The sequence below is a fragment of the Elgaria multicarinata genome, chromosome 4 (assembly GCF_023053635.1).
Source record: "Elgaria multicarinata webbii isolate HBS135686 ecotype San Diego chromosome 4, rElgMul1.1.pri, whole genome shotgun sequence".
NCBI classification, from domain to species: domain Eukaryota; kingdom Metazoa; phylum Chordata; class Lepidosauria; order Squamata; family Anguidae; genus Elgaria; species Elgaria multicarinata.
This window is the reverse complement of record NC_086174.1, coordinates 92,765,295-92,790,187: the sequence shown is the minus strand read 5'-3', so window position 1 is coordinate 92,790,187 and position 24,893 is coordinate 92,765,295. Positions and strand designations below refer to the sequence as shown.

General features: G+C 40.4%; 1 protein-coding gene across 1 annotated transcript in view; it reads left to right on the top strand.

The window, feature by feature from the left end:
• Positions 1-7,409: 7,409 nt before the first annotated feature.
• The window catches only part of CDC40 (cell division cycle 40), a 43,519-nt gene continuing 26,035 nt past the window's right edge, over positions 7,410-24,893 (top strand). The window contains exons 1-3 of the mRNA XM_063124785.1: positions 7,410-7,619; positions 18,681-18,767; positions 21,833-21,962. Coding sequence (XP_062980855.1) covers positions 7,422-7,619; positions 18,681-18,767; positions 21,833-21,962 — 415 coding nt within the window. The 5' untranslated portion in view covers positions 7,410-7,421. The remainder of the gene's footprint in view (positions 7,620-18,680; positions 18,768-21,832; positions 21,963-24,893) is intronic.

Here is a 24,893-nt window from a genome sequence, read left to right as displayed (position 1 = left end):
TTACTTGCATTAGGAAAAAACATGCAAATCTACATATAAAGGTCATTACATTTGAAGCCACATTAAGTAAATCAAGAATTAATTGGCACCTCCCTTGCCCATGGCTTCAAGAGATTTTCTTCCATTTTAATTATCTCAGAATTGGACATCTTTAGTTGACTTTATCTCCGGTTATTTTGAATAGAGTTTAATTAATCCTTTATGATAAAAGGTTTATCATTTGATTTATATTACTCTTATGCTACAATTGAGATTTGAAGTGTGCTTTTCTCTTTAATACATTAATCTCTGATGTATTTAATACAGTAGCCTCTTTAATACATACAACCTAAATATGGTTAAAGAGAAAAACCATGACAGGGTGAATATATTCCTAGGTATATATTTTTATTGGTTGGTCCATTGCTGCTTGTTAAGCAGCTGCCTCAGGGAGCAGGGTGGGAGGAACTGTCTGCAAGTGGGAACAAGCCTTCACCCCAATTTTGTGAAAATAAAAGATAATATTTCAGGATAGGCTGAAGATTCTTAAATTATCTATTGGGAAACCTTCAACTGAAAGCTTTAGGTAATGGCTAGTGGTGTTTCAGTCTATTTTCCTAAGTATATTAATCTTTGAAACCTTCAACATAAATTCCGTAGACGTTTTCCCCTGTCCAAAGTACTAGAGCAAATGAAAAGCATTTAAGCAATTGCGGTGGTCAGTTGGTTACAGGTATACAATTGTATTTCAATTGGCTATCAAATAGCTGTACTCTGTTGACCAGAAATTGAAACCATGGTATGCACTGCTCCAGGCTCAGATTGGTAATGAGACAGAAGTCCTGGAAGAATTTATCAAGAGCATCTTTACTATGGGTCAAGTTGTATCTCAAGTTGAGGAAAAACAAACTTGGGAGACAAGAACACTGGGAATATTGTTGCAAGTCATCCAATATGTTGGCATACGGAAAGGCCATCATGAACACACCCATTCTATATAACAGTGATATTCGTTTACTAAGAACTGTAGTGTGGCACAATGAAATTATAACCATAGGTTTGGAACTGCATGTACCAGCTTTACCATATAAGCAACAGTAAGCAAGAAATATACCTTGGAAAGATTTGCTGATTAAACATGCTAATTTTAAGGAGTTCTTGGATTTATCGCACTTGCATACAATCTAGGCAATAAAATTCTCTTGTACAAATGCAATCTGTTCATGGATTTGGACAAGACTCCTGGAAACCCTCTTAAAGTAAGCCTAGTACTGTTACTGTGACAGCCTCTGAAAATGCATCAGAAACATGGACTGATACTATAATATATATAGCAAGCAACTTGTACATTACTACGTTTTTTCCTCAAAGATGTTTGTACACACAAATATACATTTTTTTATTTACAGAAATACAAAAGATCTATTCCACTGCTCTTGAAAAGATATAACCACATAATAATGTGGCATATGATACAGGCAAAATGCTAAGACCTTAATCCTACTCTATTTTGAGACGTTAATGGGGCAAAAACTAACGTAAGTCCTGCTTAGAGTAGACCTATTGAAATGAATGAGACTTAAATTCCATTCATTTCAATGGGTTTACTCAAAGTAGAATTTAACCCAGGGACTCCAGCTACCTTAGGCATTTTGTAATTTCCCCTCAAACAACCAGCAATGAAACAGGAGGTTTCTCACCTGAAGATTCTCCACAGTCAGGGGAGCTTCATATTTTAAGTTCAGTATACCTGCAAGTAATCTCAAATCATCAATAGGCTGGTCAGATTAAATATATAGAAAAAATGTTAATTCTGGCATTGAATAAGAGTATGTAGGATAGATGCGTAAGAGAAGTAGGAGAGGCATGAAACAGAATGCATAAAGTTAATTCAGAAGTGTACTTAGCAAGGCATCTCCACAATCTACCTCTGTTCTGCCATACATGAAGGGTTGTATCCAATATTAGTCCTACTTAGAGTAGGCCAATTGAAACGAATGGGACTTAAGTCTCATTCATTTTAATAGGTCTATTCTAAATAGGACTAACATTGGATACAACTCAAAGGAAAGAGATCACAAGGGAAAGACATATGTCCTTCCTATCTCCATTCTATTTGCTTGGCATTAATATGCCAAACTGTTCTTCCAAAAGCTGAACAACCAGCTTATATCACAGTATCGCTGCCTAATGCATAAAACGTGTATCACAACATGTCCATTTCTCCTCCCACTGGACTGTAAGAAAGAGGGAAGCACAAACATATCACCAACTTATACAATTGTTGTGATTATAAGTCCTAGTGGCCAAGAACTGACAATTACATTAGTCATATAAAGACCAACTAAAGAACAACCTTTGGGAATACATACTGATACATGCTACTCAATATTAAAATCAAATTACTATGCCATTGCCAGCATAGCCAATGGTGAGAGATGCTGGGAGTTGTTTTCTAGGGCACAAGTTGTCCAATCCTGCTTTAGTATCAGATGGTTATAAAACTTATTCAGGAAGACTGCTAAAATTCTAAACATTTGTTTGTCCCCAGAAAATAGCTCTTCTTTAGACCACAATTTTAAAAGCAGATTTTAAAACCGAACTATTCTATACATTCCTCTTGTAATATCTTATTCCAAATCAGACACGAATGTCCCCATAGGTGTCCATCTCACTCAGTTCTATAGAAACACTACTTAAGTTACTCACAACATCACAGAAAAGGCAGACACATACTACACTTTACTGATGCAACTAGCAACAGATATTTGAAAGTCTCTACAGCAAATACATATTACTGTATTCACACAGTCCAGTTCAGATATGTACCTTGATCCCAAATGCTACTAAATAAAAGAAATAGATTTTCCTATAAAACAGAACTTTATGAATGGGTATCTGACCATTCTTTTTGAAGACAAGACTGAATTCACACACAATGAACAACTCACAGTTTATTAGCCGTGGGTTGTTTGGCAGGAGTGACCACCGAGCTGGCTCCTGACCGCTCATTTCCATTTTGCTAAACAACTCGGGGACACCTCGCTCCTGGGATGTTGTCGTGATGTGCAAACCTGGAACTCTGGGTTGTTGAGGGAAAAGTAACTCAAACTTTTAACCAAACAACATGCCATGGTTGAAAGTGCACTGATGAACATGTTGTTGTTTTGCTATTATGAACTTGCCATACCCAATATCAGGTTTCTATAGCATTACAGAATGCCTTAGATTTTTTTTTTAAAAAAAATTGCTAGGATGAAACATGTGCAGTACAATGCGCCAAAGGAAAAAAAATCAATGAATTATATCACAAAGAAGCTTTGAGAAATATTTGATCATTCCATCAATTGAATCATACAGCTTGAAACACCAACTTCTAGGCAAAGTTTCAAAAACTGAAACCTACCTCATAAGTAGTAACTCATTGCAATTCAAATAAATCATGCAATTCAAATAAATATTGGTAGATCACATTTTAATTCTTTAAAATAAAAGCATCATATGTACAGTACTCAGATTCTGCAAGACAAAATTAAAAGCCTGGAAATGTAATTCTAGGAGGCTGTCTTCAAAAAAATATTTTATCCTTTAGGCTCTAAACCCACCAAGTTTAGAGATTTAAGAATGTACAAAATATCCTTCTACCACCTGCTTATCCAGCAATGGCTTTCCAAAGTTTATGATGTGAACTGCAGTCTAAAAGAAATCCTGTATTTAAGAATACTCAAAATAAATTTCAGATTGCAACACCTAATATCTGCACCATATTTGCTTTATCATCTAACACAAAATTATGTGAAATACTCAGCATAAAGGCAAGTAAAGCTGAAAGTGATTTAAATATATTAGCATATAATTATTGCAGCCACAAGTAAAATTTCAGGGGGGGTGTTCTATCCATTAAAAAAAAAAGGAGTTAAAACCATTTTAGATATTGCCGCTTTCAAGACATCAGAAGAGCTTTGGTTACAATAGATTTTATACATTTGGAAAGCATATGTGCATCTTGACTGCTACTAGGTAGTTAAAGTCTCCAGGACAGCAGTCTCTCAAGCCACAGTAAGACATATAGAAGGAAACCAATTTAGTTTCAAAAATATTTTTGGTCTCATGGCAGTTTTGACCCTTACTGAACATATTTACATACACAGGAAGGCAATTGGCCAATAGGGACCCGAGCCTTACTACTGCGTGTCCAGATGAGAAGCATTACAACAGTCCATCATATTTTAGACCGCTTCTTTTATAGAGAGTGAATATAGTACTCCCCGTCATTTGATTTCACTGCATTTTATAACAGCATTCTGGCCAATACAAAGAGCAACACATTCACATATTTCTCTGCCCCCTCCCTCTCTTCGCTGAAATTCACAAGACTTGTATGCATTTATTCCGTACTAATGAAGCGAAGTTAAATACCATCACCTGTTTTTGTATTCACAATCGGTAAAGCAGATTAAAATTTCCACTTCACACTCAAGCATGCATTGAATCCGTGAGGGAGAGGGGCACCCACGCTTCTAACCCCTCCTTAGTCACAAAGTGGGGTGGGGGTGGGGTTCGCGGTGGTAACAAGTTCGCGTCGCCGGGGAATAAGGCGGTCACGCTTTAAACAAGCATTTAAGCGACCCTGAGAAGCATGTGATAGGAGATGAAACCTGGATAGATGGAAGGAGTAGGAGCGAGGAAGGATTGCCAGATTTTAAACGGTCCCTTTATTGCAGGAGGATATAGATGTACAGAATAGAAAGGAGGAAAAACTCAAAACAGAGGAATGGCGAGTAACCAACCTCATCTACAATCTCTTTCAGGAGGATTTAAAAAGTAGCCTCTTGGCCGCAGCCTCGCTTTCTCTCTCTCTCTTTCCAGAGACCACGACTTCAGTATCTTATTGCAGGGGCGAGGGGGTGGAGAGAGAAAATAAACAGAAGCACCTACATGCCCCAACCTGAGGCCGTGGTAGGGGGCAGGCGGAAGAGGAGACAAGCCACTGATACCGACCCACTCGTCTTTCCTCTCCTCGTTAGCCTCACACAGGAGACTGCAGGCATGATAGGTGGGAGGCTTCCTCCTCTCCCTCCTCCCCCCCGTGGAATTATTTATTATTGAGGGGAATTCTTTCTTGCTTTCTCCCTCACTTTGCCGAGCGGGAAGAAGAGGGAATATGGAAAATTGCAAGGGGAAGCGGTGACGGCGGGAAGGAGGATTGGGGGGGGGGGGGGACTGCGGTGATTGTGGGGCCGCAGCAGGGCACTCACCGTCTCTCTCCGCTCTTGCAGCAATAACTAGCCCCGTCCGCCTCCTTTTCACATCTTCATACAGCCGCCGCGCGCCGCTCTGCCCCTCCCCTTTCTGTGTCTGTTGGGCTCGTGCCAACCGGGTCCGTTTGGGTTTGAAGTTCGGACGCTTTCTTTCAATGGCCCCACTCGCGGGCAGGCGCTTGTGAGAATTCGGTGGGGGAGGCGGGGGGGGAGGGTGGAAAGAAGAGAGAAAACGCGGACCTTCCCCCGCACAAAGCTTCACAATAGACACAGAGCGGCGCGCGCGCGCGTGTGTGTATGTGTGAGTGTGCCGAAGGCGGGGCTTCTCCTTCGGCTCCAGGACTCTTTCCTGGAACGGGGGTGGTGAGGTTGGTAAAAGGGGAGGAGGGCGGAGGTGCCGTTCACGTAACCACCTGACCGGCGTCCCTTACATCTCTCTTGACACACATTATAAAGGAGTCGGGAGACTCTCTCCACACCATCTTCCACAGCTTCCCTCTTCCCCCCACCGCACGGCGTCGGGTGGTACAGGCTAGTTTTGTTCTTCGCAGCGGTGAGAGCAATGGAGGTGGCGCCAGAACTATTGCGGCGTTTACTCAAGCCGGCTTCTCGCAGCCAATCGGAATGAGAGGAGGTGGAGTTGGGACTGTTCTGAAGAGACGAGAGTGGTGGATGCCGCCGCGAAATGTATTTATTTCTTATACCAATTCAATATCAGTCCTACTTTGAAAGGGCAAATACTTTGTACGGGTATTTCGTACATTCGTTAGTGTCTCCCTCCATTTTCCTTTTGAGAAATGCTTGCTTAGAAAAGAAAGGAGACGAAAAGCTCAAGAACCTGTAGATCAAGTGCCGCGGGCTCTGGAATAGTGTCACTAAAGTCCTGTTAAAGTTCATAGGATACACACATACACACACCTAATCTAGATCGCTAAAAAGAAGCTAGGCTGCAGTCCTACTACTTCATTTGGCAGCAAGACGTATCCAACACAATTCCGAGTAAACGCAAATAGGATTGAACTACAGGGTGTTGATTCTAAGTCGGTCTAAACTTGCTCTCTAGTAAGATAGTAAATGATTAAGTAGTTATTGAAATTAATAAGGTTTATTTCTGAGTAAACATGCGTCGGATTGGGCTATAATACACTTACCAGTGCAAAGTGTCTTATCCGCAGTAAGCGCTATTGACTTCACAACAACTGAACCTATTAAAATGAGTGACACCGAATGGCTATTGGTATCCATCCATTGGTTCTTCCTGAACGGAATGAATTAGTGCATTCCCATGGCCATTTGTCATTCGTTTTAGCATGTCTCGGGTTACATACACCAGTTCACATACACCAGTTTTGAGATTTGTTGCGGAAACGGCGGATGTTTCACTAGGTACCACGCCTCTACAGTTACTATACTGTGCAGAGTCTAGTTTCTTTAATAGTAGCGTAAAACTATTAAAGAAACGCATTGCAAGAGGACATGGGGTGCCTACTCGACTTTCCATGTTCCTTGTTGCAGTTCTGTCATACTGTCCTTGATAGTAACGTGGTAAACACATAGCAAGTTAAACAACGAACTGTTATAGCGTTTTAAAAACTATTGACAACGCAATACTATGCATGTTTAGTTCGGAAGTAAATCCCACGGAATTGAATGCGATTTACTCGGGAGTGGGGTGGGTAGTAGAAAACTGTTTCTCTTCAGCCGGTTTATAACAGCTCATAACGATTTTTCTTTTCTTTTGTACTTACAGCCCCTCTAGTACATGTTTACTCGGAAGTTAGCCCTACTAAATTCAAGAGAGCTTACTCTCAACTAAGTGTACATAGGATTACAGCCTTACATTGCTGTGCCCATTCCAGGGATCAAACAGTCCTAGGTTGGCTTGGGGGTCAGGTAGGCAGTTGCATGCTGGGATTTGTATACTTGTTGAAAGTCCTACAAAGTTTAATCTTAAAACCAACGAGAGAATGGATTATGTCTATCGTGGAGGCATTTCAATCGGCTCCTGAAAATAAATATAATATACGTTCAAGCATTTTTATTATATAAAATTAGTCAACCTAAACGAGCGAGTAAATTATTCGAAAGGGAAAGAAGCCGGTTTTACAGAGCTGCCAGGACGAGGCGGGCGCTCCTCGGGCCCCCTCCCGCCTGCTGGCGTCCCACTTCCGTTTTGCCAAGATGTCGGCCGCCATCGCTGCGCTCGCGTCGTACGGCGGCTCCGATTCAGACTCCGACTCGGGCTCGGAAGCTGAGGGCAGGCCCAGCCGTTCAGCGCAGGTTGCCAGCGGGGATGCGGTGCTGCACCTCGCCTCGTCTGCCGCTGCCCAGCAAGTGATGTTGCCGGTGGTGGACTCGGCACCCTCAGTGGCTGTGAAGGTAAGAAGAGCTGCGTGGACCCGACCGAGTTTCTTCTGGGAAGAGCGCTGCCTCTCCGCTCGCCTCTGGTCTGAGGGGAACTGTGTGCTTTGGTTTTGTCAACCGGGCGAAACGGGTAGTCTCTGCTGGGGCGTTCTCTCTCCCCAGGCCTGCGGTGTGGAGTTGTGAGAGTCTCAGCCTGCTAGTTGCCTTATAACTTCTACTCTCGGGAAGCCATTCTGTGGAAATGTCTGAATAGCGGGCGAGCGTTAGCGCCTATTTTTTTCTGGAAGGGTTCTTGTAACTTTTAGCTAGCGGCAGGCAGAAAGTCAACAGGTGAAGTTTCTCCCATCATGGCGTTGAGACGGGTTCGCCTGTTGAAAGGTTACCTGTCGTTTTAAAGGTGCAGAAGAACTGGAAAAGTGGAGGATGGGAAAGGAGGTAAATTCAGTCAGGGATGGGGATCGCCGAGGCTCAAAATATGTGGAGTAACTTTTGGCTGAAGTGGAATAATCAAGATGCCCCTTTGAAACCTTTCTGACATCATCATTAGTAAATGATTTCAAAAGGTTGGGCAAACACCTTTGCACTTGGAGGTAAGTTAGATTTCAAAATTTGGCTTGGAACAATTGTGCTGTTTTGTTTCTGTGACTTCATCACCTCTAAAAGTTTGAGAGAGAAACTACTATTGGGGTATGGTGTCTAGTAACTGTGGCCCAGAGAGCTGGTGTGGTGTAGTGGCTAGAGTGTTGGACAGTGAGTGGGAGATCTGGGTTTTAATCCCCGCTTGGCCACTGAAGCTCACTAGATGACTTTGGACCAGTCACAGATGCTCAGCCCAACCTACCTCACAGGATTGTTGTGAGGATAAAATTGAGAGGCCACCTTGGGTTCCTTGGAGGGGAAAAAATGGGATAAAAGTGCAATAAATACTGGAGCTGACTTGGAAAGGACACATTATTTGTACTTTTTCTTGATTGGGTCCCAAGCTAATAGTTGTTTTGCTTGGTTTTAAGAAATAAAACTGCTTCTTGTGGTATCCTGGTTTAACCAGAGCCCGATGTTGGGTTTGGTTCAGCTCTTTCTACTTAAGGGGAGTTTAATCACTTCTGTACAGCATTTCTCCCACCCGACCAAAATCCATTCAGCCTCCCTTTCTCCTATCTCCATACTACTGTATGTGGTGAGCAGCAGAAACTTTTAGCCTGTTTTCTTGTGCTGTAGTAGCCTTCCCTGACCTGATTCTTTCCAGGTATGTTGGACTGCAACTTCCCACAATCCCCAGCTGGCTGCTCAACACATCCTGAAGACACCAGGAAAGCTGTGCTGCAGCAAGACAAGGCATCTTTGAGTGCCTTCTAACTATTTTACTCTAATTATACCAATCTGCTGTTTTAGATGATTAAATACCCCATTAAAATATTCTGAAGTGTTCAATTATGAATGGCTGCTGACTGAGATTCATGGGATATTATTTCAACTCAATCTTTGTCCAGGAACAACTTCAGGGCTTTTGAGGAGCAGGTAAATAGATATTCTCTGTTTGTTATACTATTTAGGATTGTTTTTTCCTGTTAGAGCATAGGAAATAATATTGAAATAGCCGTAGTGCAGTGTTTGTTGAGAAGGGCAAGGATAGGATGTGCAATAAAGTTAAGTACATTGCAGGGCCTGTATTGATAATCTGCTCTCTCTATCCCCTTGTGAGAAACAGGCAGTTCCTCACACATATCCCTCTCCTCCCCAGTAGCTATGCTTTTTCTTGCCTGTCTTCCTTAGCAGCTCTCAAGCAGTTCTACTAGTGTAAGAACAGAAGGAAGGAAACCCAACTGTTTCCTGGCTTCCCTTGCTCAGCCATGGCTGTGCTTTCCCTCTGGGATTCAACAGTCACTGCTTTTGAGGGAAGTTGGCAATCTTAGCAGAGCTAGAAGCAGGCCTGGAGAACCAGTTGCCCAAACTTACCCTTGTACATAGCCCACCATCTATCTACATAATACATATTTGTCATTCCTCAGTATGTCTGTGACACATCGGAGTCTTATATCTATGCATAGGTAATTACTACTGAAATTATGAGGGTGTTTTTGGTTGTGGGGAATAAGGGCTGCTTTTATTCTCTTCGGCTTGGTTATCTCTTTCCCTGCCCTTGCCTTCACTGTAGTCTGCCCACTGTTCCAGCTCCTTCTAGCATGCCAAACACTTTGATGTTACTTTGGTGATATCTTTTCTTCCAGCATTCAGCCATTTGGTAGTAGCTGTGGTCTTACATAGTCATAATAGTTTATCTTTTAGAAGTGTGCTGTGCAATTTCATTACCAAAATGCAGTGTACAGCCAAGAATTGCACATAGGCAGTTCAATCCTATACTACCTAAGTGTTAATTCGTATAATGGGCGATGAGTGCTGTCATGCCTCCGTCTTCAGTCCTCATATTTACTTCCTTCTCTTTGTTTCTGTACTTTTTGCACCATGGTTTATTTACCCTTCACTGCTCCTTGGATAAATATGTGGCTGATGTGCCACCCACATATCCCAAGCCACCAAAAAGTCCATATGACCACAGAAAATGGCTACAGCAGCAAGAGTGTCACTAGAAGTAGCAGTTGCTCTTGCCTGCGGACTCTATAGTCACTGCTATTTATTTATTTATTTATTTATTCATTCTCTGAAATGACACTGAAAACTCACAGGGATGCCATCACACACAAGAGCATAAGTGCCATGCTGTATCCATCTAATCCAGCACTCTGTTCGCACAGTGGCCAGCCAGATGTTGGCCAGGGACCTACAAAGCAGGACACGGTGCAACTCATGTTCCCCAGCAACTGGTGCATATAGGCTTATGCCTCAGATACTGGAGGTAGCACATAGCCATTGATAGCCTTCTCCAGAAATTTATCCACCCCACCCCCTGTTAAAACCATCCAAATTGGTGGCCATTACCGCATCTTGTGGTGGTGAATTCCATAGTTTAACTATGTGCTGTGTAAAGAGGTTCTTCCTTTTATCTGTCCTGAATCTCCCACCAGTCAGCTTCATGGGATGACCCCGGGTTCTAGTATTATGGGAGAAGGAGAAAAATGTCTCCCTATTTACATGTTAGACTGTTAGAGCAGTACGACAATGGAATCAGTTACCTAGGGAGGTTGTGGGCTCTCCCACACTAGAGGCATTCAAGAGGCAGCTGGACAACCATCTGTCAGGCATGCTTTAAGGTGGATTCCTGCATTGATCAGGGGGTTGGACTCGATGGCCTTGTAGGCCCCTTCCAACTCTGCTATTCTATGATTCTACATTCTCCACACCATGCATAATTTTGTACACCTCCATCCTGTCTCCCCTTAGCCTCCTTTTTCCCCAAGCTAAACAATCCCAGCTGTTGTAACTTTTATTTAAAGTTATTTTAACTTTTGTAATTTATATTTATATGTTTTGATTGTACATGTTTTAATCTTGTAAACCGCCTTGAGTCCCAGTACTGGGAAAAAGGCGGGATATAAATATAATAATAATAGTAACCTTCCCTCATTGATCATTTTAGTTGCTCTTTTCTGTATTTTTTCCAGCTCTATAATATCTTTCTTTAGGTGTGGTGACCAGAACTGCACACAGTATTCTACGTGTGGTTGCACTGTAGATTTGTATAAAGGCAATATGATACTGGCACACGACATGGAAAACACTGTGGATGCACACTAACCGTTTAGCAGAAGATGGTTAGTGGGCATGGGTACTTAACCCACCATTGTGAGGGAATTATTACGACACACTAACATACTGCAGATCGCATTTTTGAGCGATCCATGATGGGTTAGCGTGTCGTCTGAACAGGCCCTTTTTTTTGCTGAATTCCATGGTTTTACACTCTAGGGCCTTTTTCTTGAGAAAGAAACCATGGAATACCCACACTATGGGCTATAGTGGCAAAAGATGCTCTAGCCATCTGTGCTCTGTGGTTTCTATTTCAATAATCTGTGACAAAAACCAGAAGTAAGGAAGACAAGAATGGCACCCTCTCCTCTTAACTGCCCAGGTAGGAGGAATTGTGGGAGGAGAGCAGGTTTGACCTTTAAAAAAGGTAAAGGGGGGACTCTAGTGTAAGAAAGTGTAAGAGAGACAGGCCCTAATCACACAATCAAGGGGTGAAGAATAGGGGAACTATGGAGTGAGGAGGGATGGGAAAACCACAATGTATGCGTCCCTCACTTGACCGGCAACCACACATCACCCTGTGGTTACTTACCCCTCTGTGCTCCATAGGTAAATTCCTGTCCTCCAGCCACAGCTTATCCCAACAGCCAACACGGCAGGAATTACATCGTACTGGCGGCTCCATCCGTCGCTATGCAGCCATAACCATGGAGTCCAGCTACGCTGCTTAGAGCATTGCTGAAAATTCCAGCCACTCCAGGTGCCCACCACAGTGGATACTTTTTCCACAGGGTGGCTGGATTTAACAAAGATGCTCACACATCCCACAGCGTGCTAAGCCACCATGGATTGTTCTCTGACACAATCCACAGTGGCTTAGTGTTGCGTCTGAACCCAGCCACAGTGAATGAGAGTAGAAGTGTGTGCCTGAGACTGCAAGTTGGGAGAAAAGCTGTGTGTGTGTGTGTGAGAGAGAGAGAGAACAACAACTTAGGCCCTGTCCGCTGCCGGCATGTGGCCCCTGACACACCACCCACTGCCACATGAAGGCCTTGGGGGCAAAGGTTTGCTTACCCCTTTCATAGAGGTTGGTTGCCTTAGATCTGTGTTGTACTGGTGACATGCTCTTCAGTATTGTCTGGAAGGCCATGTTCCACTTATGTTTCTTTTAACCAAAAAAGAAAAAAAGAAAGATACAGTAGTATTCAGATCAGGGCTTTCTTGATTGATCATTACTGTTGTTTATCAGTCTTCCTAAGTAGGCCTCTCATACATCTCATTGCTTAATTATAGACAAGCTGTATTCAGGTGTTTTAACTGATATAGTGTTGATGATCTTTCTGCTGTTGCTTGATGTCTGTCTTTTAGTTTTAAGCATTTTGATATTTATGATTAAAACGCAGCATGTCTTATTGATATTAATATTAATATTTTGCAGTGAGTGCTCTTTTGTAGTTTATTATTATATTATATGTTTATATTGTAAACTGTCCTGCTTTTACAGCTGTGTTCTTAATAAGAAAGTACAAATTGGCATAATTTTTTTAGGAAATGGGCAGTCCTCAGATTTACATTTGCTTTCAAATCATGTGAGAACGTAATGGCTAAAAAATAATTTGCAATGATTAATTTATGGTAAGGGAGATTTATTATGAGCAGTGATCCAGTTCTTTAGGTTGTATGATCCTAATTAATACAAGTTTGTCTTAACCTTTATTAATATACTTCATCATTATAATATATAGGGAAGAACACTTCTCATTTTAAGATTGATTAGAACCATAAAAGTAGCTAATGGAAAGTGGTGCAGAATAAATCTGTTCTGTTGTACAGTATTGAAGGAAATATGATGTGGTAATTATGTTTCTCAAGATTGTGTCTGTTTTCTTTGGTTGGCTTGTTTACTTTTAATGTGGTTTAAAAGTATGTAAGGTTCTTTCTGTACTCATAGTTGTCAATAGATAGGAGTTCGTTTCTACAAAGGCACAATATCTGGAATTGTTTGGAAATGTAGACTAAGACCCTGTTCACACATGTGAGGGTGGTTACAGTAACTATGGAGAGGTGCAACGGAACCACTGCAAGCAGGCACACCGCACGACTTGGAACCACGTGGTGTGACATAGTTCTGCTATCCACCCCACCCCTCTATAGTTACTGGACATACCTCTGCATGGTTTGACCATGCATACTGGCATCCTCCGCAGCATGAAGGGGCTCCCAGCAGTTGTTCTGTTGCAAAAAACTGAAAAATGGCCATGTGGCCATAGAGAACGTCTGCAGCAATTAGATCATCACTGGAAGTGGTGGTTGCTCTTGCCAGCATGCTCTTGTCACCACCATTTTTTCCCACCAGAATGATGGAAAATATCCACAGATTTCTCTTCAAATGACACAGAAACCACCATGAAAGCCCACTAATCTCACTGCAGCATGTGAGTAGCAGGCATAGCCACTGTGGGGAGTGGAGAATTCCTGCCATACAATGTGCTAAGATACCATGGATTATGTTTTTGAGCTATCCATGGTGGCTTAGTGTGACGTCTGAACAGGCCCTAAGGCTGCAATTTTATACACACTTACCTAGAGGTAAGCCCCATTGAACTCAATGGGGCTTATTTCTGAGTAGACATTTATAGGATTGCACTATAAGAACTTCATAGCCTAACTCTATGGCTGGGTTCACACATAATTCTAACCCACCATGGGTTGCATCTGGGAGCGTCCCACAATGAATTAGCATGTCACGTGAGGGGCATTTCCCACTGCCCACTATCAGTAAACTACCCACCCTCTACAGTGAGGGGCCTGTGGCTTTATCATGTTGTGTGGCAGTACCTCCATGGAGAAATCTCAGCGACCACTGAGATGGCCACCTAGAGCATCTGGAACTTCTGGTGACAGCCAGCATGGGAGATCTTTATGATAGAGATCACCTAGTGTCAGCTATAACAACTGGCATGACCCTTTTCACACTGTAGTGGCTGCCAGGATGCACGGTCGTAGCGGGAGGTTGAGAAGTGAACCATGCTGTGGGGGTGGATAAGAGAACCACACTGCTATGGGTGGTTATGCGGTTGTGTGGGGGGTGTAGTGTGGTTCCCATACCCCTTTCTGCACCATAGTTTCCCTCCCCACCCTCCTTCTGTGATCATGTGAATAGGGCCTATGTTAATTATGGATTTAGTAGTGTATGGTCCTCTAAAATGTTTGGTGAATTGGGCAATGGTATGTCTGCACCAGGCCTACATGAACACAAAAGCATCTTAAGAGATGCATATAAGAGTTTTTACGAGACTTTAGCTAATGCATATCTTTTAATAATTAAACCATGTTGGATGGTGTCATATTTTTTTTTAAAATATAATTTTATTTTTCTACAATACTTAAACATACACATTACATCCTTACATAAAGAAAAACAACAACAACATACTACATAATATTGAAACATTGAATACATAATATCTTATCTAAATACATAATCAAAATTAACGTCAATTATCTATTGTGTCGTTCGAACCCAGTCAATAGTATAGGTACCACTATGGAGAAAGCCTGTGCCTTTTCAGTCCTCACATCCGTAAAGGGTGTTGAACACAGATAGGGCCTTCTCTCGTAGATGTAAAACCTGGGGAGGTACATATGTAAAAGGTACACAAAACCTTTTCAAGGTGCACAGAATCTAGACCAGACTTCCTTAACCTGATGCTCTCCAGATGTTTTGGATACAACTCTCATAATCCCTAACGATTGACTATGTTGGCTGGGGTTGTTGAGAGTTGTAGTCCAAAAAAATATGGCGGGCACTATGTTGAGGAAGGCTGACCTAGACCATTTATAGCTTTAACGGTCACCACCAGCTCTTCGAAATAGGCCTGGAAGAAAAGAGGCAAACACTGCAAGTGTGCTAGGTTAGGAGTAATATGCTCCCAGTGACAAACTGCATAATTATGCACTTGCTACAGCTTCTGAAACACCTTTAAAGGCAGCCCCATGTAGGACTGTTTCCCATGCAGTTGTTTTCTCTTGACTAAAACCTGAACAATGCCTTCAAGATTAGGAGTTGTATTTATTTTTGAGACTTATATGTAATTTAAAGAAGACAAATCCAATAGACTGCTTCATTCATTTGTTTTTGTTACTATTGAATTAAGCTGCTACAATATATTCTGAATTATTTTGTCAGCCTGTTTGGTGTGTTGTTGTTGTTAGTTTTTAAAAATGAATGACCAGTTAATGTATAATACAAAAATGGGTAGAATTTGAACAGCAAGGAACTGAAGCATATGCAAACGCAATCCTTAATATGATAAGTCCTAGGAGGTGTTATCCTAGTTACATGTTAGTCATACACTGCTATTTAAGGGGGGGGGGAGCTTATAAACTATAATATACTGGCAGACTTCCAAGTTTGTGCTGATTTTCTTGGATTTTTAAAAAGTCTATTGCCAAGTGCCAAACAAGCTGTTCAAAATTTTACAATGTATTGTACCAGAATCATATATGGTGATGTGGCCATCTTTTGGTATGGTCTTTCATATTTCACCTTTTCCCGTGCAATATCAAAGGGGTTGAAACAGAAAAGTTCTGAACATATTTTTTACTGAGAAAATCCAGATATACTTGTTGAAGCAAGATTATCAGGAAATCATTTGGACAAAAAATGATTTGCTTGATGAAAATGTTGAATGCAGGGTCCTTGTAAGTGAAAGCAGAATTAATACAGCTTGTGCTTTAATTCAAAGGCTGCAAGAGAGAATAGTGAACCCATGGTTTTGAAATTATTCAGAAGTTGAACTAACAATACAATAGAACCAGAATAGCTATGATTATCCTCATGAGGATTGTTCATGTCAGTGCCTGTTCTCCATTGCATGCTACTAGATGAATAAAATACTTCTAACAGGAAAGAGGAAGGAGATAAAATAATGGATTTATGACATTTCAGGAAGAATAGACCTTTGTATGTTTAACTAATTAAATATGAAGATGCTTGCTACTTACAAAGCTACATCAGTTACTGACAACGGGAATAGTTGCATAGTAGTTATTTCATTAATTGCATAAACTATCCTTACTATTCTGCAAGACAATGTATTTCATCTAATAGAATCTTTGAGCCATCAAAATAAATTTTCATATATTTTAGGGAAGTAGTCTAGAATTGATTAAGAGCATTGAAATTTGTAGTGGTGGGTGGTGTCAGATTCCATCATAATGTGAAGAATAGCATGTCAGATAATTGTGCTGCTCTTTGTACAATTTTATGTGGCCTGGTGAATAGATTAATTTCTGTTTGTATAACTTTCCAGTTTAAGAGCGGGGATGTGGAGTGAAGGTTTGTGAATATCCCAGTAGCTGTTGTCATTTTAGATTAATGAATTGGGAAGGTCTTGCTTTGAAAAGAATGGGGTCAGACAGTGAGTCTACAACACTATTGAAGCACAAACCATGGAATGTTGTGTGTACATTATTTTTAATAGGCAAAGCTACTGAGACACACTTATCGTTTTGGATTGCAAGTCCCAGATTAGATGGTGTATTATGCAAAGTAGCTCACTGAATTGCTGATGTCTCCTATCCCTTGTAATCCTTTTATTAAAGGATCAAGGCAGGGCACACATTTGAACTCTGCTTTTTTAAACAGTAGGAGTAAACTGAAGAATATAGGCAGCTTTCCTTACCCATACAGTATTCTAAACGTTCTTATAAACAAGAGGCTGTCCCTATCCATTCTCAGCTGTAGAGAATGCTTGTTTTCAAACATTTGTAAGGCTTCAGGTTTGTAAGCAAATTCTTTATCAGATTGTTATTAAATTAGTAGGAGCGGTCCTTTGGACACTACTTGTTTCAGCTACAGTTTTCAATAAATATAGAATGTGTGATTATCTGTGTTTAAAAAGTAACAATTGACTCCTATAATTAAAGAGACATGTACTGTACAAAAGATATTGACCTACATTTAGAACTATGGAGTACCTGTCTTTGCATAGGGCTAAACACAATGTTTAAATATGGTTTATTTTCCTTAACTGTGTTGTGTTTAGTTTATTTATTATTTATTTACATTATTTATATGCCACTTAATTATCTAACACAGATTCCAGAGCGGTGAACATAGGTAACATAGGTGTTCATTCTCAATACCTAAATCATGATTAATCATTGTCTGATTGACTGTCTTTCCCTGTGGTTGGCTAAAGTAGTAGAAATTATGCAAGCTAAAGAAATGCAATGTGAATTTACGTAATACATAGATAGTTGGTGGAATTCAGCTTTCCTTGGTGCAGAATCTTGATTAGTTTAGCTCTGAGAACATATAACCCTCAAAGGAAACTTTATCAATTGGTAACAAAGTAGTCTTGTTGCTTTGTGAATGGGAAAGTAACTCTTTGTCGAAGGTCCATTTGGCTTTTGGAGGAGCTTACTGATGCTGGAGGGATTGTGCAATCAGTGGTGTAGCAATGGTAATAACTAGAGGAGTTATCTATATAAGTCCAGAGGAGTTATCTATATTAATGAAATGTCATTGTTAATATCCCTTTGGTCGCAGGCATTCATCTCTGTACATTCCTTGCTTATTCCAAATTGGGCTAGCTTAAAAGCTTGTCCAGGGTAGGGATGGATGGACTCTAACTTGTCTGATGCTCATCCTGCCATCTGCCCTCACTTGCGGAACAGTGCAAGCTTCTTTGAGGCTCGGCGAGCATCCAATGATGTTGTGGGTCCATCTGCCCTCACCCGGATCCTCCAGTGTACACAACGATGGAGGCTCCAGAAATTGCGAATTTCCCTCATTGTATATATAGTAACTGAAGGCCCTATTTATGTAAGATTAAAGGTGTGAACAGCCACCATTTACGCAATGAGGGAAATATGCAATTTCTGGAACCTCCCTTGTGCACAGCCACAGACAGCAAGCTGGGTCCAGGGGAAGGACGCGGGGGGAGTCTGTTAGATTCCTGGATCCAGTCAGGCACCCGCAACATCCCTAGTCTAGATGACCAGCTTTTAAAAGACTAAGGAACTAAACAGTAGCTGGGGGAAGCTATGTTGCCCCCAAAGGTAGAAAGTAGTAGGGATAAATACTACTCCTGACATGCAAAAAATTTTTTTTAAAAAATCCTCCATCTGAAAATAGCATAAGATTTCTCTTAATGTTTTATTTAGCCAAGTTTTCAAACATTTTCTTGGAACCAATTTCATATATGTTATGTTACTGTTCATATAATGTTTGTCCACAGGAAACATTCTTAGTGTAAGCACATCACATCAAAAAGAAATATAGTAATTAGTACTTACTGTCTTAGAGCTAAAAGCAGAATATGGAATTTAAAGCTGCAAATTTTTCAACTTCTCTAATTAGCTTAATATCTAAGATGTAACATCAGAGGAGTATTTCCATTAAAATTCTTTTGAATTTTCCAGGAAGATGTGGAAACGGGACTTCACCTTGATCCAACTACCAAGGAAGTTCAATATAACCCAACCTATGACACAATGTTTGCACCTGAGGTAAGCAAACTGATTTTTTGAAAAATAAATAAATGAATCTTGGTATAGTTTGAACAACATCAGCTAACATTAATACAATGAGACTTCTGGAATATCCTGGAATATCCTGTAAATACTTAAAACTTGCATGAAAGGGGTCTTTTAAAAAAATGACACCTATTGTATTTAAATATGAATTAAACTAAGTCTGCAATCCTACATATATTTATTTACCTGGCAATAAGTCCAATTTAACTCAACAGGCCTTATTTCTGAGTAGATAGAGGATTGCATTGTAAATTCTTCAAATAACTCCATAAATTGTGATCTGAGGTTCAGCAAACTAAAGTACTTGAATTATGGAACTGAAAATCCTTGCAATGATCAATAATTTGTATGTGCATGCACACACAAAGGGCAAGGCTGTGGATCTTTATAATAAAAATGATAATCTCAAATAATAATCAGTAGAATATTCTGGTGAACATCTAGGTATACATCAGACATAAATCATGGAACTGGTGCACTCAAAATATATCTCCAGGTCTGATCAGAATTCTCTGGATTATTTAATTTTTGGCCTGGGAAATAGTAGACAAGATAAATCAGAGAATCATACATTATACATAGTGTTACAATCTCATAGCCAGGGGTTATATTTCCATTTTTCTCTTGCATTTATGAAATTACACAGTTAGTGGGTATACTACAGACTGCCTTTTTACTTTCTTCCAATGAAATGTCAGATCTGTAAGCTTGAGGCCAAAGTATAATTCTGAGGGATTCATAGCTTAACCAACTGTAGACAGGGTTAATGTGCATCTCCATATCCCAAAGCGTACATAATATACAGACCACTGCCACCTTATGTTTACTAAAATTTTGAAGAACATTGAACTGGCTGCATGTAATATCTATGTATTATCCTTCTGCATGATTTTTGTCCTCATTTTGCAAAATTGCACAATTATAATGTGAATATACTCTTATTTTCTACATTAGCAATATTTAATGTCATATCAGCAGCATCTGAGAATAGAGAAAGTAGTATCACAGATCCTAAAAAGATAGAAGCTTTAAGGCAGATTGCCTAGTAAAAAAAAAGTTGAACGTTAATCTCTACTATACAAAACCTGTCAGATAAGTATTTCCCCGGCCTATAAAACATTTAATCTTAAAATTGAATATTCATTATGGAAAAACACCTCCGGGAACAAGCAACCAGTATAACTATACAATATAGTTAGATTTAATACAGGGAGCTGTCAAAACCTTAAAATTGGCGCTGTCCAAAGCTGAAAGTTATTTTTGTAAGCTTGAGGCAGCTTTCTAAGAATAGCCAATCAGTAATAGTGGTCTTCATTCCCTATGGTAAACCTAATCTGAAGCAAGAATATAGTAATTATAAAGTGCATGCAAATTTGCTTGTTTTTTAATTATAAAATTCAGTCACATGTTAGTTATATTAATATTGCTCATGAAGTTTCATCTCGTATTAAAAGTAAAAGAGAATAAGGGAATGCTTCAATAAACAAAAATACAAGATTGAGTTTCTGATGTCTCTTGAGAATTGGCAGGAGGAAACAATGCATGAACGAAATCTCATTAAGAATAGCAGTTCTGGCACAGCATTACTTTTCTGACAGTTGCTTATGGACTTTATTTAGTGCTGTTAACTTTAGTCTCTCTGGAGTTATACTGGTACATGTGGCTATCTCGTACCTATGCCAGTAGTTAATATATGAGGAGCATACTACTTTCATCAGATCAGTACCTTGGCAGTCTAGTGTCATATTGTTTCCCATGTGAATTCGCAGTCTTTGTGTCTCCCTTGACATTTTATGCAGCTTTAGGAGGACATATTAGATAAGTCCAGACTTGGAGACATTTCTAATTCTAAAACTACAATTAGTTAAAACTTTTAGTCAAAACTTTGAAATCTAATGGAAATATAGGGTTGGAACCAGAGTTGCCCAGGCTAGATTCTCTCACAGATGGACAGGGCAGCGGGGAGATGATTTTTGCTGATTACCCCTCTCCCTCAACATCCCTGAAAGCATGGTATAGACTATAGAGGATATGGGGACCTGTCCAAACATGGTTGGAGGTGACACTGGGGGCTGTTGGGATTTACAAAACCAACTTCAACCCAGATTTGAAGCTAACCAAAGTTAGCTTTAATTGTGGTGCAGATGTAATGTGATACTGTAGTTGACAGTAAGGAAGAGGGAGCATTTCTGGGCCTATGGTTCATTTCCAGTCTCTTAACCATGTTTAAGAGAATGGAAAACGTCTGCACCAGTCCATTGGTTTTTCTAGGTAAGCTTTCTTGGTGCTGCTTCCTTTGGACAAAAATGATTATTGTTGCACTATAGTCCATTAATATATTTCTGAGCCATCTGCAAATGTATCACTGTACACAGGAAATGCTGAAAGTAGAGCAAATTCTTCCTCGAAAGGAATTCTCTTTCAGTTGCAGATTATTTGGCAAATAGTTATCTAGCACATTGCTTCATACATGATGTGTTACTTACATAAGTGCAGGGGGAATGTTTATTATCATTCTGTGGGGAAAAATCACTCATGTCCATTTTGATGATTGTGCAGAAATTCAGAAACCATTACAAATTTCACTTTTGTAAGGTACATAAAGCGGTAAAGAACTAGCAGGGTTAGGCAACCTCTGGTCCTCTGGCCACTGGCAGACTAATGGAAGTTGGGAGTCCCAACAACATCTAGAAGACTACAGGTTCCTCTCCTCTAATCTAGAGTGGATCATATATGTGTGTGATAGTAGTTACAATGTTGGGCTAGAAGTGTTGACTCCCAGGTTCAAATACCACTTATTCATGAGGCTCACTGGGTAACCTTGGGCCAGTCACTTTTGCTGTCTAATGTACAATAAGGGGTTGTTCTGGGTAGGGGGAGATCTATGTTTGCTGCCCCGAACTCCTTGGAGGAAGGGTAGGATAAAAACGTAATAAATGCATGAAAACCTGTATCTGTTTAAGTGAAATGTTGTGTGAAAGGGCCTGTAATGACTATGCAATGGATATCTTTGTAATTATTATATTATTTTAATGCAGTTTGGGCCAGTGAATCCATTTAGGACTCAGCAGATGGCTGCACCCAGGAATATGCTTTCTGGATATACAGAACCAGCACATATTAATGATTTCATGTTTGAACAACAAAGAAGAACATTTGCAACCTATGGTAAGGTATACTTTTCTTTGCATTTCATCTTTCCTGTCTTCAGATCACTTCTTTTGTTTCTGGTTGACATGCTCTGATATAGTTCCTATTCCTTCAGTACCGTCAAATCTTCTGTGCCCCCATATTTGTCCTAAACATTAACTAGCAAGATTAGAAAAGGAATTGGATTAGGAGTATCATACTTACATGCCGGGCCATCAGTTTTTATGCGTGGGTGAGTACACAGTCAATTGCCACTTGGAGCCCTTGTTTTTTCAGTTAGAAGATCTAGAGACAGCACATGCCAAATACATATAACATCAATATGGTCAAAAAACACAAAAGTATGCAGCTTTAAATTACCATGTCTCCAGGTAGCTCTCATGTTTTGGTCACCCTTTTACTTGCTAAAGTTTTGCAGTGAGGATTTTAATGGCTTGAATTCCGGGAGGTGGAAGTTTATTCATAGAATCATAGAATAGCAGAGTTGGAAGGGGTCTATAAGGCCATCGAGTCCAACCCCCTGCTCAATGCAGGAATCCACCCTAAAGCATCCCTGACAGATGGTTGTCCAGCTGCCTCTTGAAGGCCTCTAGTGTGGGAGAGCCCACAACCTCCCTAGGTAACTGATTCCGTTGTCGTACTGCTCTAACAGTCAGGAAATTTTTCCTGATGCTGGCTTCCTTTAACTTGAGCCCGTTATTCCGTGTCCTGCACTCTGGGAGGATCGAGAAGAGATCCTGGCCCTCCTCTGTGTGACAACCTTTTAAGTATTTTAAGGGTGCTATCATGTCTCCCTTCAATCTTCTCTTCTCCAGGCTAAACATGCCCAGTTCTTTCAGTCTCTCTTCATAGGGCTTTGTTTCCAGACCCCTGATCATCCTGATTGCTCTCCTCTGAACACGCTCCAGCTTGTCTGCGTCCTTCTTGAATTGTGGAGCCCAGAACTGGACGCAATACTCTAGATGAGGCCTAACCAGGGCCGAATAGAGAGGAACCAGTACCTCACGTGATTTGGAAGCTAGACTTCTATTAATGCAGCCCAAAATAGCATTTGCCTTTCTTGCAGCCATATTGCACTGTTGGCTCATATTCAGCTTGTGATCTACAACAATTCCAAGATCCTTCTCGTTTGTAGTATTGCTGAGCCAAGTATCCCCCATCTTGTAACTGTGCAATTAGTTTCTATTTCCTAGATGTAGAACTTGGCATTTATCCCTATTAAATTTCATTCTGTTGTTTTCAGCCCAGCACTCCAGCCTATCAAGATCACTTTGAAGTTTGTTTCTGTCTTCCAGGGTATTAGCTATCCCACCCAATTTTGTGTCATCTGCAAATTTGATCAGCGTTCCCTGCACCTCCTCGTCCAAATCATTAATAAAAATGTTGAAGAGCACTGGGCCCACGACTGAGCCCTGCGGTACCCCACTCGTTGCCTCTCCCCAGTTTGAGAAGGTTCCATTGATAAGTACTCTTTGAGTCCGATTCTGTAGCCAACTGTGAATCCACCTAATAGTTGTTCCATCTAGCCCACTTTTAGCTAGTTTGTTAATCAGAATGTCATGTGGTACTTTGTCAAAAGCTTTGCTGAAGTCAAGATATATGACGTCCACAGCATTCCCACAGTCCACAAGGGAGGTTATCCTATCAAAAAATGAGATCAAATTAGTCTGACAGGATTTGTTCCTGACAAATCCATGTTGGCTTCTAGTAATCACTGCATTGATTTCAAGGTGTTTACAGACTGACTTCTTCATAATCTGCTCCAGAATTTTCCCAGGGATGGATGTCAGACTGACTGGTCTGTAGTTCCCAGGTTCCTCCTTTTTGCCCTTTTTGAAGATAGGGACAACGTTGGCCCTCCTCCAGTCATCCGGCACCTCACCCGTCTTCCATGATTTTGCAAAGATAATAGACAAAGGTTCTGAGAGTTCTTCCGCTAGCTCCTTCATTACTCTAGGATGCAGTTCGTCGGGCCCTGGAGATTTGAACTCATTCAAGGAAATTAGGTGTTCTTTGACCATTTTTTATCAATCTCAAACTGCAATCCTGCCCCCTCAACTTCTGCTTCACTTTTTCCAGGGGGGTCATAGACCCGCTTTTGGGAGAAGACTGAGGCAAGGTAGGAATTGCAATACGTCAGCATGCAATACTGCTAGCAAATGTATACAGCCTCACAACACAACTGAAGCATCCCTTATTTTTAATTGATTCATTCTAGATGTGTGTGAATGTTTCTGTTTATCTTAAACAAAGGTACTATACCTTATTTCTATCCAACATTCAGTATAACTTGAAAGTAATTGGGCTCAGGGTACAACTGAGATTGAACTATTATTCAGTGCATGCATCATTGCGGGACAAGTGTTGTGGCTCTTGTTTGCTTTGGTACAATAAATAAATAAGTAGTGAGCATAGGACATTTGTTCTGCCCAATTCTATTTCTTCAGGAGATGTTGCTTTGAGTCTTAGAACTATCAGTATGGTCCTTAGGTTATATAGGAGAAGAATTACCTGATCTATTCTAATTGTGAAGTATTATTAGTGAAAGTGAAGTAGAACTGTTGTTAATTCAAGTGGATAGATATAGCCTGAAGAGTGCTATACTTTTAGTTATATTTTCTCACCTTTGTATTATAATTTCATTCCTGACATCCATAAACACTTTCTTAAAACATGAAGCTTGCATATAAGAGTAGTTTGATGAAAGTCGCAATCATAGTATTTCATGTTTTAATAGCTCCTGAGTTTATTCTGTAGGTGTCCTGTGTAAGAAGGTCAGTGAATAGGATTTTCACATCAAGGGAACTAACAAACATAGGAACACCTTTTCTAGGAAGTACATCTTAACATTTTGGGAAAAGATTGATATCTGAAATGATTTTGTATCCATTTCGTGAGCCTTATTTTGCTGCTTAAGCAATTGTATATGGTAGGCAGTTAATTGATTAC